Source organism: Acanthochromis polyacanthus, chromosome 13 (genome assembly GCF_021347895.1).
Source record: "Acanthochromis polyacanthus isolate Apoly-LR-REF ecotype Palm Island chromosome 13, KAUST_Apoly_ChrSc, whole genome shotgun sequence".
Taxonomy (NCBI): Eukaryota; Metazoa; Chordata; class Actinopteri; family Pomacentridae; genus Acanthochromis; species Acanthochromis polyacanthus.
Window position 1 is genome coordinate 36,764,485 of NC_067125.1, and position 26,336 is coordinate 36,790,820.

General features: G+C 39.1%; 1 protein-coding gene and 1 long non-coding RNA gene across 7 annotated transcripts; one reads left to right on the plus strand and one right to left on the minus strand.

The window, feature by feature from the left end:
- Positions 1–6,034: 6,034 nt before the first annotated feature.
- On the minus strand, positions 6,035–26,286 carry fxyd6 (FXYD domain containing ion transport regulator 6). Its single transcript, XM_022196134.2, has 8 exons — positions 26,063–26,286; positions 18,085–18,138; positions 17,678–17,701; positions 14,938–14,973; positions 14,721–14,795; positions 14,447–14,483; positions 14,285–14,334; positions 6,035–7,375 (listed from the first exon to the last, which is right to left on the minus strand). Exons 2-8 carry the CDS (start codon positions 18,131–18,133, stop codon positions 7,338–7,340), a joined length of 309 nt encoding a protein of 102 aa, XP_022051826.1. The 5' UTR covers positions 18,134–18,138; positions 26,063–26,286; the 3' UTR covers positions 6,035–7,337.
- LOC127536652 (uncharacterized) lies at positions 8,602–11,580 on the plus strand. 6 transcript variants are annotated; one of them, XR_007945724.1, is made up of 8 exons: positions 8,602–8,777; positions 9,368–9,591; positions 10,188–10,243; positions 10,614–10,675; positions 10,800–10,857; positions 10,932–10,992; positions 11,150–11,185; positions 11,277–11,580. It is a non-coding gene; the product is annotated as an uncharacterized LOC127536652 (long non-coding RNA). The 6 variants fall into 6 exon arrangements; XR_007945721.1 differs by having other exon boundaries at positions 10,800–10,992; XR_007945722.1 differs by lacking the exon at positions 10,932–10,992.
- Positions 26,287–26,336: the final 50 nt, after the last annotated feature.

Genomic DNA, 26,336 nt, shown 5'->3' on the forward strand with positions numbered 1-26,336 from the left:
TGCTCCTGCCCATCTGATAGGTTTCTGAGAATGGCCCATTTTTTATTCTCTTGTCTTGGTGCACTAGTGAATTATGGTGCACCTATTTATGTGTGTTTTTACTTTAACTCTGATATAATCTGCAGAATTAACATTTCTCAGACTTGTTCCTGATGGTATCTGTGACAACCCGTCTAGTGTTCGTGACTACCAAAGCCATTTTTCCCACTTACTTGGACTTTCCCACAGTGTCTGGGGTCAGCTGATTTCAGTCAGCAGCTTTCACTTCTGCGCCGGGTTGAGGCCGCTTCTTGCTTCAGTCCTGCTGGTCCGAGGACGCCACCTAGTGATCCTTTCTGTTACTGCAAACACAAGGAAGTAAAAGTTTGAAAGCGTGGTCCGTTCCGTTTGTGGAAAGCGTGGACGTAGACGTTTGGCAAGTCGCAAATACATTTTCCATCAGGTCAGATGGATCATATTATTAAATGGATATAGCACAGAAAGCTCACAGGAATGCTTTACTGGAATTTATTACAGTTAAGCAACTAAGTAAGTGGGCGATCTAGCACAATAACATAAATATTAATGGCTCCAACAGCAATAAATGGCAGTACTTCACATAAGTGTAGCCTGCACTTTTACGCACATCCACAATACTTCCATTACAAACTCGCTACATAATGCACAGCTGTAAACCTCGAGTGGGCAGACTGAAGTGTGTGTTTTAGATCCACACATGAGTCAAGATGCCTGACTGACAGAGCAGAGCGTTTTTATTTTCTTATAGTTGCTGTTGGCAGCTATTTTCGTGCGCAGTTTAAGCTCTGCAAGGGAGAACAAGCCACATCTCAATTGTGTGCTGCAAACAAAGAAAAACGCATTTCACACGCGGGCTCAAACTTACTGGGAACACTCAGCACAGGAACAAACTCAAAACACAATTGAAGGAAGGGGGAGATTATGAGGCCTATCGGTCAGGTGACGCAGACACACCTGGCAGGGGCGTGTCCTCTCCGAACAGGTGCGCTTGTTTTGTACTTTCTCTGCCACAGGTAAGGTCAGATGACTCTTTTACTGGATGCTTCTAAAGTCAATTAATAATCTTGTTTTATATTTAGTAGGTTAACTGTCCATTTTCTTTAATTTCTTAAAGCACATTGTACACGGCACAGTTTAATGTTAGTTATTGCATATTATATATTCATCTTTATTTGCTTTATTGTATATTTTAGTATTTTTTATATTTTATCTTATATTTGATGCTTTATATGTTATAATGTAACTTTTTATATCTGCAAAGGAAATAGTCCTTGATTGCAGATGCAACTGTGACTTTGTTGTCAGTTTTACAGTTAACAAGAGTAGGATTGTTGACGTTTTATTTTTAATACTACAGAGACTAATATTTGTTTGTTTACTTACCTTTGTATTTATACTGGAAAAAATATAACCCAGCATGTTGATATCCAGCTCTCTAATGTGGCTCCTGTCATTTTTATTTTCTTCTTTCATACTGCATTCCATTCTCAGTAGGGCTGAGCGTAGCTCCTGTTTAGAGACACTCTTCTCCTCTTCCCATGTTTGACTCTTCATCAGAGAGCCAAAATGCTTCAGAATATAATTCCTCATACAAGATCTCTAAGTCAGATCTTCTTTTCTGACTTAGAGAAAAAGTTAAAGTTCTCATATATTTTGTATTGCTTAGAAAAGGTTTCAGTTGTACACAAAAAGTTGTTGAACTGCTCACCTGGTGACAAATTCTTGACCAAGTTAATCGACAACAGGGTCAGGTGTGGCTTTAAAGGACACATTGTTTGATCAATACACAAAAACCTCATTTGACAACAGACTATAAGTGGCCACCTTAAACTGCAGCTTTTTTCAAATGTCTTGATGCCACAGATGATCAGAGAAAGATGAGAACAAGCTGTTGTCATGCTGGATGCTGCATGTCAGTCAGGGATGTAGCCAGGCTTTTGAATGTCCACAATTCCCCCATTTGTTTTCTGAGAAATCATCTCAGTGTGCAGTTTGTCACATGATGCTTTAAATAAATGTGTCTGACAACACCATCCTGTTCCACAACCGCATTAACCCTGTCTGTAGTAGATGTGTGACTTGTTGTGATCTCGATCTACCTATTGTTATTTCCAACATAGGGCATGCTTGGTTGTTCCATGATTCCCATTCTGTTGTAAAGAGGCTGTGTGTTGCAGCATGAAATACTTATCCCCCTAGGTTAAAAGAAACGAATGGAATTTACTAAAATGCTACAAGCTGTCTTCGTATTTTTTCAGTATATGTATTTACTTGCGTTCATTTGCAAAACATTTCAAAATGTATGTTTTCCACAGCAACACTGATATCAAGCACACAAACACAGCATGATTACACACACTTTATGAATACAAAAGCCTCACATTCTCACACACAAACAACAGCTGACAGCATTGTAGCACACTGTAGCCTTCTCCCGGATTCCTGGCTGGTTCTGCTCACTTTAGTCTTCTTCGTCTGGAACACGTTTTGGCTGCACACAGTTAAACAAATGTTATGTTTCAGCAGGAAATTATGTCTATTAGTACACTTTTCATTTGGGCTCAGGTGTTGAGAATAATTTGTCGAAGTTAGCCTGCAGAAGTTAAAAGTTTAACCCCGGTTGATGGTTTAAAAATATTTGCATTATCTAATAACGGCCAGCTGATGTCACTGTAAGTCTGCGTGTTAGTTTTGCAGTCGCACGCTAGAGAGCTTACCTGGGATTTGCCACAGCTCTTGATTCTGTTGCCTGAAAATGACACACTGAGAAGTTAGTTCATCTTAAAGCTTATAACTGTTGTGTATTTTTTCAGTAAAGCTGCTCTGATACAATTATGATGGACAGAAAGCTGTGAGATGGCACACATACACACCTATCGCACTTTAGCTGATGTGTTTGTCAATGCTTTTGTTTCCTATTTAGCAGTACAAGCACATAAACACAACACACACAGGAAAACATATGGATGTGGCTGTGGACTCACCCGCCAACAGAATGATGGAAAGGAACACAATGACACCGGCAAAGACCAGACCTCCAACACGCAGTGTTTCGTAGTCTAAAAATCCACACCACACCATCAGTGACACGTATGAAATGTGTTATCGCTCTCTCATTTTTACCCCTATTTTCTGCTCACACTTTCCTTCACACCCTTTCACCTCTTCCCTCTGTTTCTCTCCACTTCCTCTTCCACTCTCTCACTCACTTTTTTCTTGGCTCCTGTCATTCCTCCCATTTTTTCTTCTACCTCTACACCCACTTTATTTGAACGTCTCAATTCTACGTGTCCTGGCAGAAACCGACTTCATCCTGTGCATGATTACTGCATTCTTTCTTTTTAGAGCACTGGATTAGGTTAAATATTTACACTGTTCTGTCTGAGCAGATACACTTTTAAAAATGTAGTCACTTACCATATACAAAGTCTGCGTCAGGGTCGATTTCCTCACCTGAGGAGAGACGGGGAATGTAAAAAGGTGGAAATCCAGTCGAAGCATCATTCTAGAGTGCTGGATGTTTATGAGAAATATTCCGAAAATGTTCTTTCTTTTTTTTTTTTACACTGATCCAGTTTACTGATGCACTGATTTTCACCTTGTTAAAAGATTGACTCCCTGCCTAACTATCTCGAAGTTAAGAAAACAGATCACACTCTGCACTGGTCCCATCACTAAAATTTTACACAGACTATCTGCTTTTCTTGGCTTGAGTGTAATCGGCTTTGGAAATACTGCCACAAATAATGGCAGTGTATTCTGTTATCAGCCTCCAACATTGCAACTTGTTTGTCTGCCTCTATACTGTGCCTCTGCCTGTGTTGATTGGTGTCCATTTTCTGGGCAGTTCTCTAACTTACAGTGTCACATTATTACCAAACAGCCACATGTGCAGCACCATTACCAGTACAGGTTTTGTGAGCGTGATTGGCTGTGGCACATTGCTGAAATGAAACAAGAAGATGTGGTACTGTGAGGCTGCAGGACTCCACATTTTTCCCTCTTTGTCAAGCTCCCCCCTTGTATGACCATTGTTAAGCTAAATCTAAATGTGCAATAATACTAAGCCAACCTTACATTACGCTGGTTCATAATTAACACATTGCTGTTTGTGGTTCTGACTCAGAAAAACAAGAGATGGCTGCGATCTTGCAAACATTATGTCACGCGAATGGTGTCACGTTAAAGTGTTACTGGTGTCTGTGGATAACGAGCAGTTGAGCTGCTGTGTCGCTTACCTTTAGGGGAAGACATGTTGCCTTGTCTGTTTGTGTGTTCAGCTGACAAACCTGGAGGGGCATGATAACAACAGTTAGCAAAAGCTCAGCGACAACAGCAGCTGCCAGCTGGGTGACCCATCAACACCTGCTGTTTTAAATAATTTAACTGAGACCTGTGTGGCAATAAATGTATTCACCTCCAGGTCTGTAATGTGAAAACTTGTTTGTAGGTGAAAAGTTGTGTGGATTTGATTTCAGGAACTCCTCCTTTTTTAATAAAGTTAGAGAATAATAAAGGCTCATTTAACTCAGCCAATTCACTTTAGATGAGAAGTAGTTGAAAGGCTTGGAAACTCTATATGTCCTGACAAATTGCCTCGCTGGGTTGCCTATGCGGTCTTAATAGCAACCTGATTGCCTTGATCTTCACTGAGAACTTTAAGAGGCTAATGGTGATATTGATCCTCTTTCCCCACCACTTCTGTCTGCATCCCTCACACACACACACACACACACACACACACACACACACACACACAAGCTTCTCGTTTGATCTACATCTCCTGACCTCTAATCGTTAACTTACACAGATTAACAGACTAAGAATTTCCCTTGCTGTCTCCGTTTTCTTCAAGCATGCCACTTTGAATTGTGAACTTTACTTCTTTCATCGTTATGCGCCTGGGCCTTTTTTCAACGCACCGCTGAGCATAAGGGTGTAAAGGACAGTTACTCATTAATATGTTACAGCTCCAATATTCATTAACCTTGAACCTTGGAACAGTCTGATAGAGGTTATAGATGGAGCAAGAAAGAGTAGCTGCAGCCTAATAATGCACAATTGATACCCAGTGATTTTGGCAAACAAACCGCCTAAAGTCCAGCAATGCATCACTGCGGTTAGATTTCTACAAAAAATAAGCAGTTAACATGAACACAACCAACAATCTACAGTGTGTTCTCTGAACACACTTTTACAACACATTAACTAGATCAAAGTGTGATTTTATATTGTGTCACATTAAATAATGGAAGAGCGTGGTTTGGAAAACTTACATTTTCATTGCAAAAATACCAATTTTACACAGAAATACACCTTATTCACACAAGTTAACTCCTCTAAAACATATTGTGATGTTACGTTAGTAAAAAGCCTGATATTTTTCCTTAATTAAATCTGAATTTTTAGGTATCAGAGATGCATACGACAAACAGATTTTAAGAAAATGGACATTTGATCTAGCTGTATAATCTGTTTAAGGTTGCTTAAGTAGGAAAGTAGTTACTCACCTGAGCTGCTGAAGGCTTTGTATCACCTCTATCCAGGTGTGTGTGCGGGTGGCTCTGTCTAGGGGCGGGTGAAGACCAAAGTCCCACCACAAGGATCCACCCTCTAACACACACACACACACACACACACACACACACACACACACACACACACACACACACACACACACACACACACACACACACACACACACACACACTCTGGTACTCTGGTGCCCACAAAGAGAAGATCTGACAACCTTTGGAATCACATCAGAAAACGCAGCATATTACTAGCTGTGCTGGTGAGGAATCCATTTCCGGAAATGCGGTTTCACAGCCCCAAGTAGCGGCATTACAACCTTGACTGACCTTGGCAGGAAATTACCAAACTGATGTCAAGCGATATTAAAGGAGGGCTTGTGAGTATTTTCTTGGGGGGGGCACTTACAATTTTCTCGGAAGAAAATGCTCCAATTCCTCACTGAAGTTTAATTTTTGTTTACCTGAATAAATCAATTACACGATTCTGTGTTCCGATATACTTTTATTTTTTAATGCCAAAAGCACAACAAGTTGCTACATGACAAGGCCTCATGCTTTGAATGAACATAGCGTTTAACTGTACAGTGGTCATCTTTAAAACAGGCAAACTCACACTTAAAACTGGTGCAAGTCTTTACCAACAGGAGATCCCAACATCATGTCCTCTGTATAATTTGGCTTACAGTAGGCTACTATTAATGTAGCCTGGAGCATGAATAATACCACTTCACATCTGTCAAACTCAGCACCTAAGCTTTGTCTCTCTGTCAGTAGTTTACCACATATGCAGTCATTCAAAACATTATGGCATTTGAGAGAATGGCTAAGCAATTCAATAAACAAACATGAAAAGGGAAAGAAAAGATACCCTGGCTTCACAGATTTGCGGCACAAGTGAGTGTGTATAGAGAAACTAATCATAGCCTTGTTGGAGACCAGTTAATCCTGACGGAGCCAGAGACGGAACGGTGGAGTGGATTTGTGGAGAAGAAGGCAGTGAGACAGCTGATACACGAGGTCCCTCCACTATAGATGGTAAAACACCGGCGTGGAGAAGCCCATGCAGATACCTGCAAACCATCCCTGGGCTCAAGTCAGAGAGCTGTGGCAGTGGAGATTGTCTCTTATAAGGCTCATCACATTTATGTGTAGAAATATGCACACACACACACACACACACACTCATGATGTGCACACAGTCATACAAATACAGAATAAACATGCACATACAGCATATAACAACATCCATATATGCACACAAACACACCCAACCATTCAAACATAGACATAAATGAAGGATATTTAACTGTTTATCTTATATGTAAACTATCTATACTTATATATGTATACTGTATATATGCATATATGTTATGTTCCAAATGTGGCAGACATTATCCAAGACAGCCGACTAAACAAGCGACAAACTGACAAATCCTAAAAACCTAAAGGCGATAGAAGTGCAAAATGAAGAACAGCGGACCACACAACGTTAAAAATTCTTCCAAGGTTTTAAAGACAATCCTGTGTCGAAGGTGCTACTGGCTAAGACGACAAACTGGAGTGAGAGACTGTCACAGAAAGGCACAGGATCAAACGAGAGCACTGAGGGACTGGCACGGTCACAACGAAAAACAACTGGCACAAGATTCATGAATATATTACATATACCTCCCCTCTTCCCCTGTCGTATAACCAGTTAGAATCATCATCAACTGTTATTGTGGCTAAAATATCAAAGAAAACTGATCATGGTCTCAGAAGGCAGTCAGGTCCTGTGGAGTTGCCTCAGTTCTCTGCTGGAGTCTCTTTGGCAGCCGCTGCAGCTGAAAGAGGTCAGGGACAAGTGATTTAGTTGAAGCATGAGTGCAAAACATTAAACTTCCCTGCAGCTATTTCTTTTCAAATCTGTCTCTCCTGCACTTACTCAGTCACCCTCATGCAATCACTCAAAGGACTATGTTCATAGTTCTGTTACTCACCGGGAGCTGATAAGAAAATGTGGAGAACTTTCAATTGCTGACGTCTTTCTAAATGTTACTACCATCTAGCAGTATGCTGCTTACTAATCTGTTTCACTGCATTTAAGAGGAAAATATTTTTCCTTTTATTGCTGTGTATTTTTAAGCAGCCATAGTGACATTTCAGGATACGCAAATAATATAAATACCTGCTAATATACAGTAGTATGCATTGTTATGCATTAAACATCCCAATGGAGTGTAAAGAATGCTGTAGATACTTCTAATACCAACAAATGTACTTTTGATACCAATTTTTTATATTTATTTTATGCCAATCTTCACACTTAGTAATATCTCAAAGCAAGTCTTTTACTTGATGGGATGTATTTCTACAGGAAACATTGGGCACTGAGATCTAAACAATAGCATCGGTATCAGTGTAATATTTTTTCTAGATCATTTCATGTGCACTATTTCAGGTTTCAAGGTGTCTCTCAGGTGTAATATTTCAGTTGCATGTGTAACAATTTCATTTGCAGCATTTTGATTACATCTGCAATATTTAGCTTTCATGTACAGCATAGTCAGTATGTGCAATATTTCATTTTTTTCCTCATTTTTCAGATGAATATCTATCTATATCTATCTATCAATCTATCATTTACAAATGTCCTTATTTTTGAAAGAAGAGCATGATTTTCAATGAAGATAATGTTAAATTAATCAGAAACACAGTCTAGACATTGTTAATGTAGTGAATGACTATTCTAGCTGGAAACGGATGGTTTTTGATAGAATATCTACGCAGGTGAAGATGAAGATGTCTTAAAATTACTAAGCACAAATTATACACTACTGAACAATATTAGGAAACAGCAATCAGCATTTTTTGGCATTCAGCATGAAGAAAAAGACCCTGGAATATATTGTCACAACTGGAAAAATTAATGGGACGAGAGGACGAGGCAGAAAGAGAATGAAAATGATGGACGGACTGACATCATGGCTACACATGGAACAGGCAACAGTCACAAATTAGAAAGCAAAAGATTGTATGAGAAGGAGAGAAATGATCCAAGTACCCTGACTGCAGCCCGCAGATCGGGGCGTGCCTCAACGTGGGCGGAGTTAAACGTTGAGCTCCGCCCACCTTGAACTAAACGTGGGCGGAGTTAAACGTTTAACTCCGCCCGCATAGCGCAGTTGAACCGTTGAAGAAGAAGAAGAATGTATTAGAGAAGAAGAAGAAGTTTCCAAAATGGAGGTAAGCACGTTTATCTTTTGTTTAAATGTTGCTGTTTTGCTATTTTGTGACAGACAAGGAAGGAAGTGATATTATTTTATCTCCTTGCATTAGTTTCAGACTTACGTCAGACTTATTTATTTTGTCACGTGCTAAGTAGCACGCCCATTAGAAAAGTGACGTTTAACAAAACATTTAAACGATGCCATTCCTTTTAGAATTAGACTGATTCAAAATATTCAGAATAATCTACTGGAATTGGAGGAGAAGCTAGAGGCGTGGAGGTTTGCCCTGGAAAGGAGAGGAATGAAGGTTAGCCGCAGCAAGACGGAGTATCTGTGTGTGAATGAGAGGGACCCAAGTGGAAGAGTGAGGTTACAGGGAGAAGAGATCAAGAAGGTGGAGGATTTTAAGTACTTAGGGTCAACAGTCCAGAGCAATGGAGAGTGTGGAAAAGAGGTGAAGAAGCGTGTACAGGCAGGCTGGAACGGCTGGAGAAAAGTGTCAGGTGTGATGTGTGATCGAAGAGTTTCAGCTAAAATGAAAGGTTTACAAAACTATTAATTCAAATGGATTGGATAGTATAGTTCAATTATCTATCTCTGTTACAGAGAATAGAGCACGTGTTTGCTGCAAACAGCCGCGTCATTGCCACATGGTTTCCACCATCATCCACAAACCCCATGGATCACCTGCCGGTAATTTGTTAAAAAGTTTTGCTTTTGTAGTGGAGTTTGAGCATTTCATATTCAGTTATTGATATCTTTTTACAGGACAATGCAGCCAGTCTCCAGTGGGTTCTGCTTCCTATTTGTACCTGGACACTGGATACTCTGTAAATACATTTATATTGTCCTCTATTATGACCTTACACAACAAAGTTGCTCATTGCTGATTTACATTTTTTGGTATATTAAATGCATGGCAGCTTTGTTAGTATTTCTGTAACATTCCATAACTTTATGTGTTTGGTTATATTTGAACACATTTAACAGATACTGAGGCCACAGGCTAGAGAGATTTTCTTTCTAGATCCCCTCTGTGGCAGCGGCTGGAGAGATGAGAGTAGAGTCCATCGAGTCAGGTTTTTAGGACACCTTCCAAGATCCTCCCTGGACAGTGGTAGTTCTGTTTTAAACCACTTGTCCTTTGTTTGTTTAATAAATGCTTCTGTTTTTATTTGAATGCATTAAAATGTTCCAAACAAACAAAAACAAACAACAAAAGTGAGTGTTTGTGAGGGATAGAAGTAATTGTTACATTATTCTTATTTATTTTTACATTATTCTACGCAGATGGAAACAGAACCATATGTTTTGTTTGTTCAAGCCCATTACAAAAACGTTTTATTTGAAGTTCCAGCCTCTTCCAACTTTGTTCCAAGTGTTGCTTTAAAATGGTTTATTGTACTTTTATTTACTCTTTGACCAGGCACATTGCTCACATCTCCTGGCCCTTGGAGGCAGCTTGGTGTGAATGATGTTCAGGTGAGACATTACTACATTGCATTTGCTAACATTTGCTATTTCCTTGCCATTCTTTTATTAAAACACTGCAAAGATGCTCCACCAACTGTGGCGTGTTTGTTTTGATGGTAAGAACTACTCAGTATGTTATATCGATGACCTCTATAAAATGTTTTTTCTGCATTTAAAACACACTCTTTGTATTGAAAAACTGTATCCTGACAGAATGTGCATGACATTATATTAACCAGTATCTCTGTACATTGTAATGGGGGCCAGTTGTGATTTCAGTGAGGTTTTGTGCAAATTGTGACACGTTATGCTTGACTGTAGCGATGAAGGTATTATTTTTGGAAACATATTTTAATCTTCTGCATTTCCTTCTTCACAGGAAAACATGCTGCAGATTAGAAGATGGTGGTGTCTTGTTCTCCTGCAGAACTTCCCCATGCCGTAAGCACCCTCAGTATCACACTTTTAAACCAGATTCTTTTAAATCACGTTTTACTGTATTCACTGTCATCTGACCTGCATGAATGTTTTCATTGTGAATGTTTGTTGACATTAAATCACCAAGATCTGAAGAAGAGAGATTGCAGCAAAGAAAAAGGCAACAAGAGCAGAAAAAACTACAGGTTGAGAGGTCATGTGATAAATTGGTATATAGTGAAACTATTGCTCGAAGACTGATCCCCACCACTTATTTCAGTATGTGGCTGAAGTCCCCCTGAAAATGTTTAGGCTTTCAGAATCTGCCACTGAAGCATCAGGTATTGTTCCAGCCAGCGTTGTCTCACACATATCCATCAAGGTTGTTGAGGTTCGATGTCACAGAGCAGTCATTATTTCTCTGTGTACTTAAAATCAACCACTTAAATCTTGCATTGTCATTGTGCCTGTAGACACCACAATCTGTTTCCTTTCTAGATGAGGCTGAGAACAGGACTGGGAACAGGAAACGGGGTATATTGCCTGAGATGGGTAGTCTAATTTCAGTGTTTTCTGCAATCTCCGAGCCTTTACTTAAATAACTGTTTTCTTTATTTTTGTTTAGGAGAATCCTTTGATCAGGGATGCAATGGCGGCAGCCCGGTGGTGTGGGACCAGAACTTTCAAGGGAAAAATTTCCCTTCCCCAAGTTGTTACCATGGCCAAGGAGCAACGCGTGAGGGCAGGGAACTCCTGTGTGTCTGTGATGGCCAGGAAGAAGAGGAGACCGCTGATCTCAGAGAACCGTTCCTTTTTCTTTTTAGTCTGCAGGAAGACTATGAGACATTCTGTCAAGAAATCATTGACAGGAGAAACATGAAGGTGTTTTGTGCTTTTGACAGAAAAGAATAAAGTTGTGTTCAACGGTGCTGAAGCTTAATTCATTACATCTGACCCCTACAAATGTACATGGCTCGTGAGTTGTACAGACTCTGATATATTATGTCTGGCATAATCATATACAGAAAGTCTCTATACAGAGATCAGAAATGATGTTTTTGTTTCAGTTACGTAGAATGAAGGCCAAGCTAAGAGCCCTCTTTGATTTGAGGAAAGACATGTAACATTGACTGTCAGTTCAGTCTTATATCCTTGAGTGGATTAGTGACACTTTAAGAAAGTCGTTAGTGCAAAGTTTAGGAAATCTGTGTTATCAGCCAGGAATAACCATGCATGGTCAGGTATCAGTGGCACAGACATTGCTGCTGTCTCTCATCTCCTTAATGTAGCTGATATAATTCAGTGTACAAAAAAATCCAAATGTGTCTATGTATGCTGTATATCACAAATTTCACTTCACTGTTTCAGTCCAGCTAGCCCTAGTTAGACAGGGTTTGAGTTAGGTGAAAGTTGAACCCAAGTAAAAAGTTGTGTCGGCTGTAGTATTACAACTCCTGGCAAAAATGATGGAATCACCAGTCTGGGAGGACGCTCGTTCAGTTGTTTTAATTTGTAGTAAAAAAGCAGATCACAAACATGACAAAAAACTAAAGTCATTTTATTTTGCAACTTTCTGGCTGTAAGAAACACTAAAAGATATCAAGAGGAAAAGTTGTAGTAGTCAGTAACAATTACTTTTTTAGACCAAGCACAGGGATAAAATTATGGAATCAATTCTGAGGAAAAAATGATGGAATCACCCCATAAATTCTCATTCCCAAAACTAGCTCCCATATCAGATTAAATCTGCTCGTTAGTCTGCAGTTTAAAAGGAGTGATCACACCTTGGAGAGCTGTTGCACCAAGTGGCTTGACATGAATCATGACTCCTACATGAGAGATGTCAGCTGAAACAAAGGGGAGGATTATCAGACTTTTCAAAGAGGGTCAATCATCACGAATTGTTGGAGATATCCCAGATTGGTTCTGCAAATGATCATCAAACTGACGTGGGACGAGAAAAATTGCAGCAGCAGCATCAAAACCAAGTTTATTTGGCCCAGCAGCAACAACCAAATCCACAGTCTGCATGAGCAACAAGCTGGTTTGGTTGGAAATCAGCAAACTGGTGTGCTGCAGCAACAACTTCCAGTCACTCTTGGTCTAAAAAAGTGATTGTTACTGACTACCACAATTTTTCCTCTTGATATCTTTTAGTGTTTCTTACAGCCAGAAAGTTGCAAATTAAAATGACTTTAGTTTTTTGTCATGTTTATCTGCTTTTTTTCTAAAAAAAATTAAACAACTGAACGAAAGTCCTCCCAGACTGGTGATTCCATAATTTTTGCCAGGGGTTGTATATGTTGTATTTGTGGGATTTGATACTACAAGAAAAATGTTTTCCCAAAGAACTACTTTTTGGCTCTAGACCTGATCCTGATATAAATAGTAATGCTGATATAAAATTAATCATGACAGTAAATCACATAAGATGCTCGGTTTCTAGGCCAGCATTTAGAAGCTGTATTGACGTTTGTGAATGTGCTATTTAGTCTCCGCCACCAGATGGTGACAATAAATGAGTCAAGCTCAATGTGGGCGGAGCTCAACGTTTAACTCTGCCCACGTTTAGCTCAAGGTGGGCGGAGCTCAACGTTTAACTCCGCCCACGTTGAGCCACGCCCCGATCTGCGGGCTGCAGTCAGGGGCTTCTCAAATGATCTGCTACGCTGAATGGCATGGCACTTGATCAATTTACATAGGGGTCCACAGGAACATTTCCAGTAACCATCACTCCTGTGTTCTAATGCTACAGTGTGTTAGCTAATGGTGTTGAAAGGCTAACTGATGATGAGAAAACCCTTGTGCAAGTATGTTATGTTAGCACATGAATAACTTTTGACCGGTAGTGTATATATACAGATATCTTTTTTTTTGTTTGTTTATTTTCATCATCATATGTGATATTAATTATTACCTCGTATTATTACCAGCATTAATTTTATTCTATTCTTAATATATTATTCCTATTCTTATTAGTCTTATCTAGTCATATTTTGGTTCACTTCAGTAATTTCAGCACATATAACTTATTGTTTTTTTACTTCATTGAATTCTCATGTTATGTCACATCATTTTTCTGATCATGTCTGGCACAAGAATTAATATTGATCAAATTTTATCTCATCTTAGCCTAACTTATCCTATCTTATCTTCTTTTTTAACTGTGGTATTGCAACTTTTACATGACTAAAGGATCTGAATACTCCTTCCACTACTGCCTTGAAGCACACAGCTATGCATTAAAGTGCTTAAAATAATAATATATTTGCTTGGTTGTTGAAAGCAATGCAACTGTAAAATCTGTCCGATCATCCTGACATGCCACAACAGGGAGACATTTAAAAGGAGCTTTTGCTTAAAACTGCCGCAAGTCTTTCTCATCTGATTTTTATGAAGTACTGAAGTGTATATAAACCTCAAACAGACTGAATGGAAGACATGACATCAAGTTTATCCTTGGAAAAAGGTCAGCAGTAATTCAAACTATATCTAACTTGTATGCTGTCCATATAGTCCCCCTCCTCCTCTGTGCTATTGGTTAATCCCAAAGGGAAACTCAATTATGGATGTATGTCAGGGGGTGAGCCAGAGGTGAGAGGAACCGACAGAGAGTTAAAATGTGCATCTTACCCTTGGAGACGATAAGGTTCTCCTCCTGTGCCTCCTCGTCTCCGGGGGCCCTGACGAAAGGATCCACAGGTTGTCATGGTTACCAAATCATGTTTAAAGATTTAAAAAAAAAACTTACACAACACAAGTCTTTTATTCAATCACGCAGGGACACTGACATACCTGGGCTTCTGGTTAATACTGCAGCGGCATCTCCGACCTAGAAACAAAATGAGCATTAGTTGATGCCCACAGGCCTCATTAATTACAAGAATCATCTTTGTCATTGGTATTAACAGTGTTACCTGACACAAAACTACAACAAAAAATACAACAAACACTGTACGTAATACAGACATGTTATAACTATATCAATTTATAAATAATTATTTTAAATTTACCTTAAATGTGCATGTAGCCCAAATAAAACGACATAAATAGGGAGAAGTTAACTTACTGAGGATAAGAAGGATGCCCAGCGCAAACAGCACCACAGCAAGTGCTAGTCCTCCAACCCTCAGACTCTCATAGTCTACAGAACAGAGTCACAGCACGGGGACACAAATGTAATCATCATCATTTGTTGCACAAAGTTTTTTAGTCACTGACACTGTCATTATGTCTCAATGGTGTGCTGATGACTGGATATTTTCAGACAAATGTTCTAAACTTACCATAAATGAAAGGATTTTCTTCTTTCTCTTTGCCGTCTAGAAGCATAGATTACAACCAATCACATTTAGAATCACCAGAAATTGAAAATACATTGACTAATTTGCAAAATCTAATAATCATTCAGTTGTCTTGTGTTACATGCTAAATATATGTCAGAAACATATTTTAAGTATTTTCTAATAAACCCCTGTTTATCCCTATCATCTTATCATTCAAAAAATTATTGTTGATGACTCATTTTGAACTTCGGAGCAGTTGTGTTGGGTTAAATTTGTTAAATTATGGAATGATACAAAGGAGCAACTACCAGAATTTTAGACTGAAGGCAGTGTGGGAGTATTTTAAAATACTCCCACACTGCCTTAAATGCCGGCTCCAAAAAATCTCCAAATGGTCTTAGATGATAGATGATTCTTCATCAAAAGTGTCATCTTCTCTTCAGAAACACCAAGTAACCAGGTTTTCATGTGATGAATTGTGGTCTCCATTGCTAAATTCAGGCACTGTAATGAGTGTGCTAATATATACTTTTGGAATATTGGCAAAATGACACATGCACTGCAATATATAACTTGTTTCAACACACAAAAATTACTAAAATCAGCTTTAATATGTTACATTAAGTGAAAAAACATAATTTCTTCTTTGAACACAGCCAAATGTTAACTTCATGGAAAGTCACATGTTATGTAAAGCCGGGTCTTAAGTTTAGATGATTTAAGTTGGTTATTTTATTCAATTTCTTTTGCCATTACTTGAACTTGAACATATGAATTAGCTGAAATAAAATGGTCTGTTGTGCAAACTCTGGTCTTACTTCAGTTGACTTGTTACTTTACTGAGCCACATAGCCCTATATACTGCAGTCAATTCTGCCTGAAATTTCTACTGAAGTTTGCTAATATCCATCCATCCATTGTTTCCGTTCACGAAAACTAGCTATTTGTGGATTGTTTACTGATTTCAAGACATGTTTTGGACAAAATATTTTACTGGCTTGTTTTGTCTGGATGTCCAAGGTTGGATTATGGCCGTTTTTTGTGGAATATTTAACCACGCCCCGGCGGGTATGTCGGTGGGGTTATTGCATTCGGTGCAGTATCTGGCTGGGTAAGTATGTATGTATGTATGTATGTGGCTATGTCCGGTCCGATATGTCTGCAACCGCTGAAGTCAGGATAATCAAACTTGACACTGAAGATCAGTCTAAGGTCCCCTGCTCAGTTGTGGAGTTACAGGTCAGCAGATCAAGTAGGGAGGGAGATACGTAGGATGATCAAAATTGATACATATTGCATCAGTTGTATAGGGAGGACAGGTTTTTCGCCAGCAGAGGGCGTGGTTCTGCACTCTACTGAGGGCTCATCTAGTTTCATCTGTGACTAGTTATGAGCCTTCAAAGTTGAGTTGTGCTGTTTATGTTATTTGTTGTTTGTTGGACAAATGTGTTTATATTACCCGCTGTGGTAATCACATCTGAAAGTGGTTTATATCGGCAGATTCATGAGAATCTAAGCTTTTCATGGGAGTATAATGTTTCTGTCATCGAGTTTGCAGCTTCGGTCAATTTAGCAAAATACGTTTGCACATCTCAAGACGTCCCAAATACGGGCCGCTGAAGTTTAACGGGTTGTTTGTACTTGGAAATTTGTTTCAGTTTAACTACAAAAGGTCAATTCACTTTGCTGAGATTTGTTACTGTATTCAATTTATTGGGTAATTCTTTAAGCTTTCTATAATTGATTTCAGCAAAAAATGATTTTACCTGTTATGTTTAGTTTTGAAAGAGTACCTTTATTGTCATTGCCATTTACAATGAAATTGATCAAAATGTTTTAACTGTTCTATTGTTTGTCATAAATGTTATATTTTTTGTACAATTGCACTACACAGATTGGGGGGATTTGGCATAATTTTAGATTTAGCAAAACCAAATGAAGAAAAAACAAGGATGTACTTAAAATAAGTGTCACAGTAACCAATCATTTCATGGATCATATTTGTTTAGGGTTAGAGACAACATGGCAATTAGCATCCATCCACAGGTGTACTACGTGTAGCAGCATGCATTGCTGTCTGTTCTTTATTGGACGGCCCCTCAATGATGCCGATGTCTAAAACTGTCAAATTCTTCCAATATTACAATATGATGGGAAAACCTCTTCTGTGAGCATATTTTAGAAAATCTGCACCTCAAGATTTCTATGCAACACCTCCCAACTCATAATTTACACAGATACTTTCATTAACCACAACCACAATACTTTCCTAATCTGTTTAACTCTTTTTTTTGTCCTCCCATCTTAACCTTAAAAGCAATACCATAGTTTATTTCTCTCATCTTAATCATCGGCTACTGTATTTTTCATGTGCAATATTATCAAAGGCAAGAATTTTAAAAACATTGCCAAACAGTAATCAGTAGTTTTACTGAATTCAGGCAATAAGGTTTGAAAACTAATATAATATAAAGGACAACATTCTCTATGCCTTAGAATTTGTCTAAATTTTGTTATGTATTCACACAGAAACATTTTCAGTGCTCTTCTCTACCAATCTACCAGTGCTCATCTCTGTAGCACTGTCACATCTCTTTCTAGTTGGCTCTGGGAATGTTTGGGCTCTATCCATACATCTGCCACAATCCCTGAAGGTCTGATCTGGAAACTGAGAGACCCATCTTTGGGGCTGTTAAGGCTGAGGTCTGACCCCATTAAAGACTTCATGAGGGGTACTTACCCTGTGCACTGGGGCCTGCTCCAGCTGAGAGGCAGGAAGTGGTCAGTGTTAGAGGAGAGAAAAATAAGAAAATAGGAGACAGTGAGTGAAAACTACTTCTCTCCAAGTATCACGGAAACAGTCATCACGTCACATCACATCGCCACATTGTTTTTTTGTGTTTACACTTAGTCACACAGCATAAAGAGACCTCACACATGCAGTGACACAACCAGTCTGAAACCCACTTCCAAAGCCATAAAGTAGTAATTGTTGTTTTCCTTCTGTCCACACCCAGTGACTGTCTTTTCATGGAAACATATCCACCCCAACACTGCCTCCCCATGGACAATAAGTGAGTGTGCATGCATGCATGTGTGTTTGTATGCATGGCTGCATGCGTGTTTCATGAGTAGGGAGGCACTTACCAGCCACACATACCAGGAGGGAAGAGAGGAAGAGCAAAATAGTTTCCATGGCAACTGTTGACACAGAGTAATAAAGAGGGAGGGTGAGCAAGAATGAAAGAAATGAAACCAGTGAGAGAGCACTTTAGTAAGCGACACTTCTCCAGCATATGTGTCTCCAATTTAGGACACAAACAATAACGGTGAACACACATTCAGTTTTTGTACATTACACAGATTATACCCACTCAAGCACATGTCCAGTAAGTGGGGGAAAGTGAAACCACATCACACAGCACCGGCTCTATCCAAACCCCTTTGAGTTTCACTCATGTAAAAGGCCTGCGGATATAGTTTTTAGCAATCCATGTTCAGAGCCATACATGTTCTCTTTTCCTGGCAGAGATTGCTCCTTCCTCCCTGTGGACGTCACTCAACCTTGGCCTAATTTCATCTAGGCTATTCAGTGCACACTCACCAACTGTGTCTAGTACATAATGTGTTCATAATCAACCGGTTTCCATTATCTAATACATTGTGGGGGAACTGTAAGGTGCTAAGATGAGTTTTCAGTTGTACTAGTTGCATACGAACAGGAAGGGTAAGATTGAACATACATGTTTATTTATATTCAGTTTCACTTCACACCCATGTCTGTCTAGACTTGACCTATGACTTTTGAAATTTTAAATTTTGTCGCTTCATCTTTTTATCCTTTCAGAAATTCTGTCATAATTAGCATATGAATTTCCAAATTATGACCAAAAATCTGTTTTGTGAGGTCAGAGTGATATTGACCTTTGACCACCAAATTCGAATCAGTTCATCCTAAATCCAAGTGGAAATCTGTGACAGGTGCAATAACATTCCCTGCAGACAGTCCTGATTTATCATGTGCACAAGAATGGGATAGATTTGGGATCAAAGTGACCTTTGATCTTAAACCACCAAAATCTTATCTATTCACCTTAAAGTCCAAGTGAACATTTATGTCAAATGGACTCAGTATCTCTTGGACACCTGGAGGGAGTTTCGTTATCAAATTTGTCTAAAGTGCTTCAGTTTAAGGGCCTCATTTTGATTTTAAGGACATTTCTCTTCTCATCTGACTTGTCTTCAAGAACCAGAATGAAGTCCAGCTGCTTTGTACTGAAACAATTAAGATAAATTTGGAAAAAAAAATCCCATTCAAGAGTTCAAGAGACATTGAATCTATAAGAATTTGCCAGACAGATCTTTGCCCAGACAAATGGACTTACATACACATGGACAACCTGAAAAATGAAAAAGCAGCATCTGAAAGACAGGTGAAAAAAGCACACACACAAAAAACTGAACATAAAGAAGATAATGAAATATTTAAAAGAGGTTATGCACCTACTTTATTGGAAAGTCTTAACAATCATGATTTCAGACCTGATTTAATTGACAGTTATAGCAGAGCTCAGATATTCAGGAAGCTTCTTCCACAAGTGGGTAGCATAGAAACTAAAAGCTATTTCATCCTAATCCTAACACTGAGGGAGTCTGTCCCAGAAGACCTGAGAGGTCTGGATGCTTTACAACATACCAAAAAATCTGACATGCATTTCAGCCTTGGACCATTTAGTACTTCATAGGCAGGTATCAGTGTTTTAAACTGAAGTTAAAGTTGTCATTTCAGACTTTTGCATTTCCTTTAAACCACCACTCTGACAAGGTTTCAGGATCATGATTGGAGATTCTCTGTCTGGTTTCAGTCAGAATGACACTGAGCCTTTTATATCTAACCTATCTGCAAAACTTTACAGCTCAACACAAAATGTTCACATTTAATCAATCTACTTAATATTCACCATTTTCTTTCTTTGTCCTTCCATAATATCAGGAAATCTGGTAGTAACAAGTCTGATTTTCTGGTTATGTTTTGGCAAATTAAAGCACTCAGTGAATGACATGCAATCTGACATCTACACACTTAATTTGATTTGAAATTTCTTCTTTTATTTTCTTAAGCGACATCTGAACAGACTACATTCCCAACCACATTTTTACACGCCTACAAAGTCAAGTTTTTTTTTTTCAGTTTTCTCTTTCTCTTTCAATAAATAAATAGCTCAGCAGTTGTACAAGATAATATCTGCTACACAGTCATACAAAAAGTCAGAAATCAATGCCTATGAGTAGTGCAATTCCCCATCAGATTACCAAATGATCAGAACCTTCAGGAATCATCAAAGAATGTCTAATGTTTCAGGGTTTCTGAATACAGACAGCCAACATGATTTGACATCAGTGCAATCGATGAAGCATGTCCAAGCTGCACGGTGAATTAATAGAACATGATAAATCTGCAGTTCAACCTGTTTTTACTCTCCGTACACAAACCACAGAAGCATCTGAACTGAGCCTTCAAGACTCCAAATGTCTAATATAACATTTGCTTGAAAGTGCAGCCTTACCGTCTACCAGCCTGCCTGCGTGCCTATATTTCTTTCTGTCCAACTCAGCGATTGGTTCTGTGATTGATTTGATTAATTTATGTCCATCCACCCATCTGGATGTTTGTCTTTCTTCAGCTGCATCGACAGTTCAGGACATAGTGCTCTTAAATGAGTCCATTATACTCATTAACAGAGGCTTCGACTGCAGCAGTTGCAATCTGTATGTTGGGACTCCGTCATGCATTTGATTTGTGAAGCCCTCAAATAGATTCAAGCTACACAGTAATAACTACGACATTTGAAATAATGTGACATAAGATGACAACTGAGAAGCAGAGGAATTTGTTTCATCCATTACACTAATGGCATCTGAACCCTAAGTGACCTTAGACAGAAAAAAAAAAACATTTTTAGTTAAATGAAGTGTTTCATGCAAGCATAGTTTGCTGTAATTCAACATTATCATTTTTAATCTTTGATTATTTTTGAGTGGATGTGCACAGAGCGTTCTTTTTTAAAATATATTTTACAATCAATGAGAACAAATCAGAATAATTCAAAAGCTCTTTTGCTTTCCGGTTTTAAATTCTAGACACAAAAGAAATGTTCTCGTTTAAGTGAGGATTTTCCCTACAGTGGTGGCTACACAATCAAGACAAAACCCTCCGAAGCCTTTTCTCAAGGTCTGTCTAACCATCACTGTGTTTAAGAAGATTATGATGCATTCAAAGTGGCATTTTTACAGTCTAGTTAAAACCAAACGTAGATGTGAATGATTAAATGTGACAATCTGGTCTTTGAAGGCATGTCTTTCACATTTGTACATCTTGAGACAGACATCTTTGTTCACACCAGAGGTGATGATTGATGGCTGGCCCCAAACTGTACATCACTAACGTTCAGTTCAGACATATTAATAAACACCGATCTCATACAGCAGGCAGGAAAACTGGGGCGAGCAGTCAATAAGCAGGTCATCCATGTTTATTTTATCACCCAGCTCACTTAATTGAGCAAACACAGATTACATGGTTTTTTTTGCTCACAATTTAGAATGAGTTGCTTTAGAGGGTTGCAAGCCAAAAAACAAAACATTAACTCCTTCCCTGCCATTGCAAATGTGACATTTCCATTTCAGCACAATTGCTTAGAATTGAAGATGACAGTTTTTACAACAGCAAAGCTGTAGCTGAGACATCTAGTTTTATATTGTCTAGGCTTTGCCTATGAGGGCTTTGCATCCATATCTGACACCTTATTTCACACAATAACGGCTTCTTTATTTAGATCTTCAAGGGTTCATTTTCACGATAATAGAGTTTGACTGGGGATAAAATCTCACACAGTGAAGAGCTGCCTGACATAGTAGTGGTATACAGTATGACAGAGGTGGATTTGATTTGACCGTGAGCCACCTTCATCTCCCTTTTCAATAGCAACAGAAGCCTCCTTTCACCCCTCTTACTCTCCCCGACTTTCAATCATTACATGCTGCCACACAGGTGTGAAAATCACTGTATATGTGAGAGGATTTGGGATAAATACAGAAAGGATGATGGAGATGAAATCATGTTCGACCAGATGTGGACTGCTGGGTAAACCCTCCACTGGCAATCCATCACACTCACCCTTCTATCATTGTTTTTGGTAGCAAATTAAAGTCAGAAGTTACAGTGTGTATTAGTACTGTAAAATTTAAAGGTGACCAATGGAACTTTCTTGTTTAACAACAAATGTTTTGTGCACATACTCTGCTAATGACCAAAAAGCATTGTGTGAATCCTTGAGCTCTTGGTGCATTTTTTTCCTTATAAAACATTTTCAAAATATTTTTTTAAGTAAAATGCAGTATTGTTTCCAGCCTTTATTCTATGTTTGTTATTGTCTTCTTTGATGTCTACGCAGTTTTTCTTGGTGAATTATCACCACCTGCAGATTAGAGGAATAATATGAACATATTGGTAGGAATGTGCATCATGTCACCTAAATGTGTGGTCACATAGATTTCCAAAATGAAAAAAACAAAAAAGCAGGAACTCATCCACTGAAAACTGCTCCCCAGCATTACTAAGGCCAAATCCTCTGTAGGGGACTTTTAAATTGAAGTCATGTATGTTGCATAATGATCTACCTACACGTTTGCAAAATGTTTTTACATAACTATCTCCAAACAGTGTGCACTATATTAAGCAAGAGCAATATGGAATAATGTGTTCATTTGGATGCTATCTTGCACTAGTAGTGTAAAACTACATCAATGGAAGGCAGAAAGTTGGAAGGAAATGTAGAGCCACTGGTGGATGATAGGAAGAAATTTGATGCTCTTTTTTTGTCTCTTCTTACTAATGCCCTTAATTACGTATGTCAGTAAGTGATCAGGGTTAAGTAGCCAGTTGGACAAACTCCACCGCTTCCTGGAGCAATTGAAGATGCTTCAGGGTAAAAGCAAAGCAATCAATCAGACTCAACATACGAGATGTCAATTCACACCAGTTCTCCCTTGTAAAGACAGAGGAAGCAGTCCTTTGTACAACACAAAATTAACTTGAAATAAATTCTGCCCAAGATATAAACCATAACTGTTGCAGCTTTCATCTTAAGTTACATTTTAATATTTGTCCAAAAGATTCACCTGAGATTTAGACATACTGCAGAGAAATCCAAACCATATATGCAGAAAAGCAGCACTGTAAGAATGGCAATTGTCCTAAACAGAAAATGAAATAGATTCTCATCTTTCCGGAGAACAAAGCGTATCGTGACACCTGCAGCAAGCTTGGTTTTCTAAGACTGAGTGGCCAGTTTTTTTGTTTTTAAAAAAGGTTTGAGAGTTTAAAATGATCTACTCATTTCATATCGGGAAATAGTTTTGTTACATATGCAAACATTTTTTAATAGTTTGTTCTCCTTGTTTGATATTTATGACAAAGTGGGGTACTATAAAATGAAGAATGAAGACGCCAGTGTTCTGACACGCTTGCTAAATTCAATTCTATGCAGCAGTGATTCCCTAAACATTGCTGCCAAGAACCTGAAATGCATCAATTTAGATTTTTATATATTTGTAAAAAATGAAAAGCAAAAGAAGAAAACACACTTCTCTAGCCAGTATTATGAAGCTCAAATAGGTTTTAAAATAATTGGTGTGATTTTTGGGGATATTTTTTGCTTTTATTAGATAGTGGCAGTGGACACAGACAGTAAATGTGGGGAAAAGCAGGAAATGAGCGGCAGTCAGAGTGTGACTGACCATAAATTGAACCTACACTTGCTGCTAATGCCATTTCTGCCCAAACAACATGAATACTGGGTCATGCAAGAATAGAATTTTTGTTAGACTGCATATCTCTTTCAAAGTGCGGTATTTTTAACCGGTAGCAGGTCAGTGTCATGTTGAGTGTTTGGCAGCATGACACTGGTCTGTGTAATGTATCAAGCTGCTGTTCTGTGCCAGGCTTTCACTCCCTGGGTATTATACATGGCACTTGAGCAGTTGCCTCTTTTCTTATCTGCACTGTTGTGTAGCAATTCTGAGTTCCAGAGCCAGGCTTCCTTTTGTCTGAGAGGAGAAGACAAGAAAAGGGCAGGCAGGCTGACTCTATCTGTTGGGAAGGACAACAAAATAACAGACGGGGAGGCTGTTTTCTGTAATGAGGGGGCAAAGAAAGGACAGGCTGAAAGGCAGTGAGGATGGGAGCCAAGCAGACGGGGACAAACACTGTCTGTTTGGGGAATACAGGTGAAGGGCATTCAGAGGAGACACCGTCTGAGGGGAGAGGACTGTGGAAGGGCAGTCAATGGTATGATAGTGACATTTGTAGTATAAAACGCGCAGAGCATTAAACAGAAAGGTCAGAGAATCTGGTCAGGCACATTTGATAAGCGAGCGGAAGAAACAGGAAGGCGATCAGAGAGACAACATTAAGTCAAAGCAATTGAAGCAGAGAGACGGTGAAGCAGATGAGGGCAGAAGAGTGTCCAATATCACAGAGGCATGAAAAAATTGTATGATCTTAACCACTGATATTACACTAGTTTGCAAATGTGTGAGTCTCAGCCATGCTTGAAATAACAGTCTATTGAATTGAAAACAGACAGGTCATAAAATAAATATTAGATTTAAATGACAGTATGTGTCTACTGTAGGCACTTTTATAGGAGACCACACCCCACCAACATCTCCATTTGTGTCCTGGTGTCATCACTGTTCAATCTTGTGCTCAATTCATCACATAGATTAAGCAATATGTCAAATGGTATTATGACAGAGAGTCTCCCAGGCTTGCTGTGAATGCTTCATTGTCTGTGTCTTTTTATAAGAGCATCACAGTGTTGACCTCTGACCCTGAGGCTCCTAAGCACTTAAAATGCAATAAATACAACAGTTCCGGTGTCAAATTAAAGGATAGTGCCCCATATTTCCCTCATCAAAAATGTAGGGCAGCTAAATGGGTCACTCCACAGGTCTCCACGACCTGCCCCCCTTATATCCGCCATCATAATGTTGTTAGATCACCATGACTACAATGTGCGTTGTTCCATCGTGTCCTGTTATCACCATGGTAACTGTTTCCAACTGAAAATTCTGGCGCCCAAGGAGAAACAGGTTAGGATGACGGACTCACATGAAAAACACAAGGACAGCCGGAGTCCCCACGGGAATACGGGGTGTGGCACACGGCGGCAAAGTCAGGGTTGTTCAGCAGAAATGCAGCTCATTTAACGATAAACTGATCCATGTATACATTCCTAAATGGCTATAGAGGGATGGTGGTTGTAAATCCTGTTATGTGGCCAAGTTGCGCGCCGACGACATTGACCGACCTCATTAGCGCGCTGATAACCTCTCCATTCTAATGTAAACCAGACGCCGACATGGCTCAGCCAGATATCAGCGGACTGACAGTCTGATTACAAGCAGCTGCCACAGTGTAGATCTCAACATCCGATGCGTGACGTCTGCGCCTTCATCCACTTTGGCGTCCGTCAACCTGTGGATCATCTGCTGTTCCAGAAAAACCATCATCCGCCTTGTGCTTTTCACTCTTTCAGTGAACAAAATAACCGCAGCAGTGACATCTAGCACGATGTCTGGTGTTTGGTTTTCAACTTAGCTGTCACAAGGGGCGTCAAAGAAAGTGGATTAATCGCGCTTTCGTGCGTATTTGCATGCATGTTTTGCCGCCAAACCAGTGCAGGTTGTTGTGATCAGTGCCAACAGACACACCCTCGTGGTATATCAGAGCGTGATAAATAACAAATAGCGATTTACATGCTGTCTGTGCTCGTTGTTGAGACCATGGTCAGTGATCTGAAGCGAAAAATATTCCAGACATGATACATTTTGACGTGAAACATGATCAATTAGATATTTGCGTGATTCACTGACAGCTCCACTAATTACACCGTTTATTTGTACTGGCATGTGTGCTTGAAACCAGCTCTGGAAATTAATTAGATTTATGTTTCCATCCAATCCATCTCTATACAGGGGCTATTGTGACCCATAAATCCAATCCTGCTAGAAATAGTACAACAAACAATCCAAGACATCAAATATGTGCTCATCAACTTACCTCTTGTTTCTCCAGCGGACTGACTGATATCCACCCACAAAAAAAAATCAATCAGCTTGTCTCACAAGGCTAAGTATTCTCATCTGTCAATATGTGGGCACCGTTCACATCTACTCCTCCTGGAAAAATAAATGTGATGGATAACAATGGGACTCCTGGACTGACTGCTTATTCTGTTGCTTCATCTCTCCCTCCCTCTCTCTTTGACTCCCTCTCTCTCCCCTCTCTCATACACTCATCATAGACTCTCCAGTATTGTGCCAATTAATCAACT